Source organism: Sinocyclocheilus grahami, unplaced genomic scaffold (genome assembly GCF_001515645.1).
Source record: "Sinocyclocheilus grahami isolate Dianchi unplaced genomic scaffold, SAMN03320097.WGS_v1.1 scaffold632.1, whole genome shotgun sequence".
NCBI lineage: Eukaryota > Metazoa > Chordata > Actinopteri > Cypriniformes > Cyprinidae > Sinocyclocheilus > Sinocyclocheilus grahami.
Window position 1 is genome coordinate 581,442 of NW_015505811.1, and position 894 is coordinate 582,335.

An 894-nucleotide genomic window follows, 5' to 3' on the forward strand; every position below is an offset into this window, starting at 1 on the left:
ATTCGTTATTTGTATATCGATCACTTGTAACTTTTTGAATCGGTGTCATCACAGCTATGTGGGTAGGGAAAAACTACACGGCGCCATGAAACTAGCGTAGCAAACACGTGGTAAGTTTCTTTTGTTTTTGGCGGTTTGGTGGTTGCAGGCCTGCTGGCTTGGATATTTGATGTTTTGAAGATTCCTGAAAGAGTCATTGCATAGGTATGGAGATTTTCTTTTAATAACGTGTATTTTTAATTAAATTATGAAACTATGGACTCGTGTGGGTTTTTTATTATTTATTTAAATATTTCACTTTCTTTCCAGTATAATCACCATTACATAGCCACTATCCAAGACATTTTTAGTAGTTAACAGTAAATAAAGGTACAATTAAATATGCTTCTAACAGTCCCTAATATTACACCCTACACAATTATACCAACTGTAGATTAACCATAATAAAACTTATGCATTTTTAGAAAAGGTTCTCCAATTATAGTTGTGCACATACACACTTAATCTTACAAGATACTGCATTCTTTCTCATGCTTCTTTCTATGACCGTGATGGCTTGCTATGGCACTATTTTCCTGCATGTCAGAAATGAGATCCAGAAGTTTTTTCACCTGATGACTGGATTTCTCTTTGTTGTTGTTAAATGCGTGACATCTTGCATGACAGGTTTTGATCAGTTCCTGAAGTTCTGTGTCGCTACCACTGATATAATCAGTTAAAGTCCTGTTCTTCAGCTTCTCTTTACCCGTGAAAAGAATTAGAGTCTTTAAAGTCACATCCTGGCCAAACTCTCTCTTCAGATGTGGGAGAACCTCTCTCTCACCCTCTGTGAAACGGCCAAGCTGCATGACCAGCAAATACACATCAGGCCCTGGCTGAGCGAGCTCTTTGCAC

At 37.7% G+C, this 894-nt stretch overlaps 1 protein-coding gene across 1 annotated transcript in view; it reads right to left on the reverse strand.

Annotated features, from left to right (window-relative positions):
- Positions 1 to 20: 20 nt before the first annotated feature.
- LOC107558086 (GTPase IMAP family member 8-like) overlaps positions 21 to 894 on the reverse strand; it is a 4,178-nt gene continuing 3,304 nt past the window's right edge. Inside the window, exon 5 of the mRNA XM_016241710.1 lies at positions 21 to 184. Coding sequence (XP_016097196.1) covers positions 21 to 184 — 164 coding nt within the window. The remainder of the gene's footprint in view (positions 185 to 894) is intronic.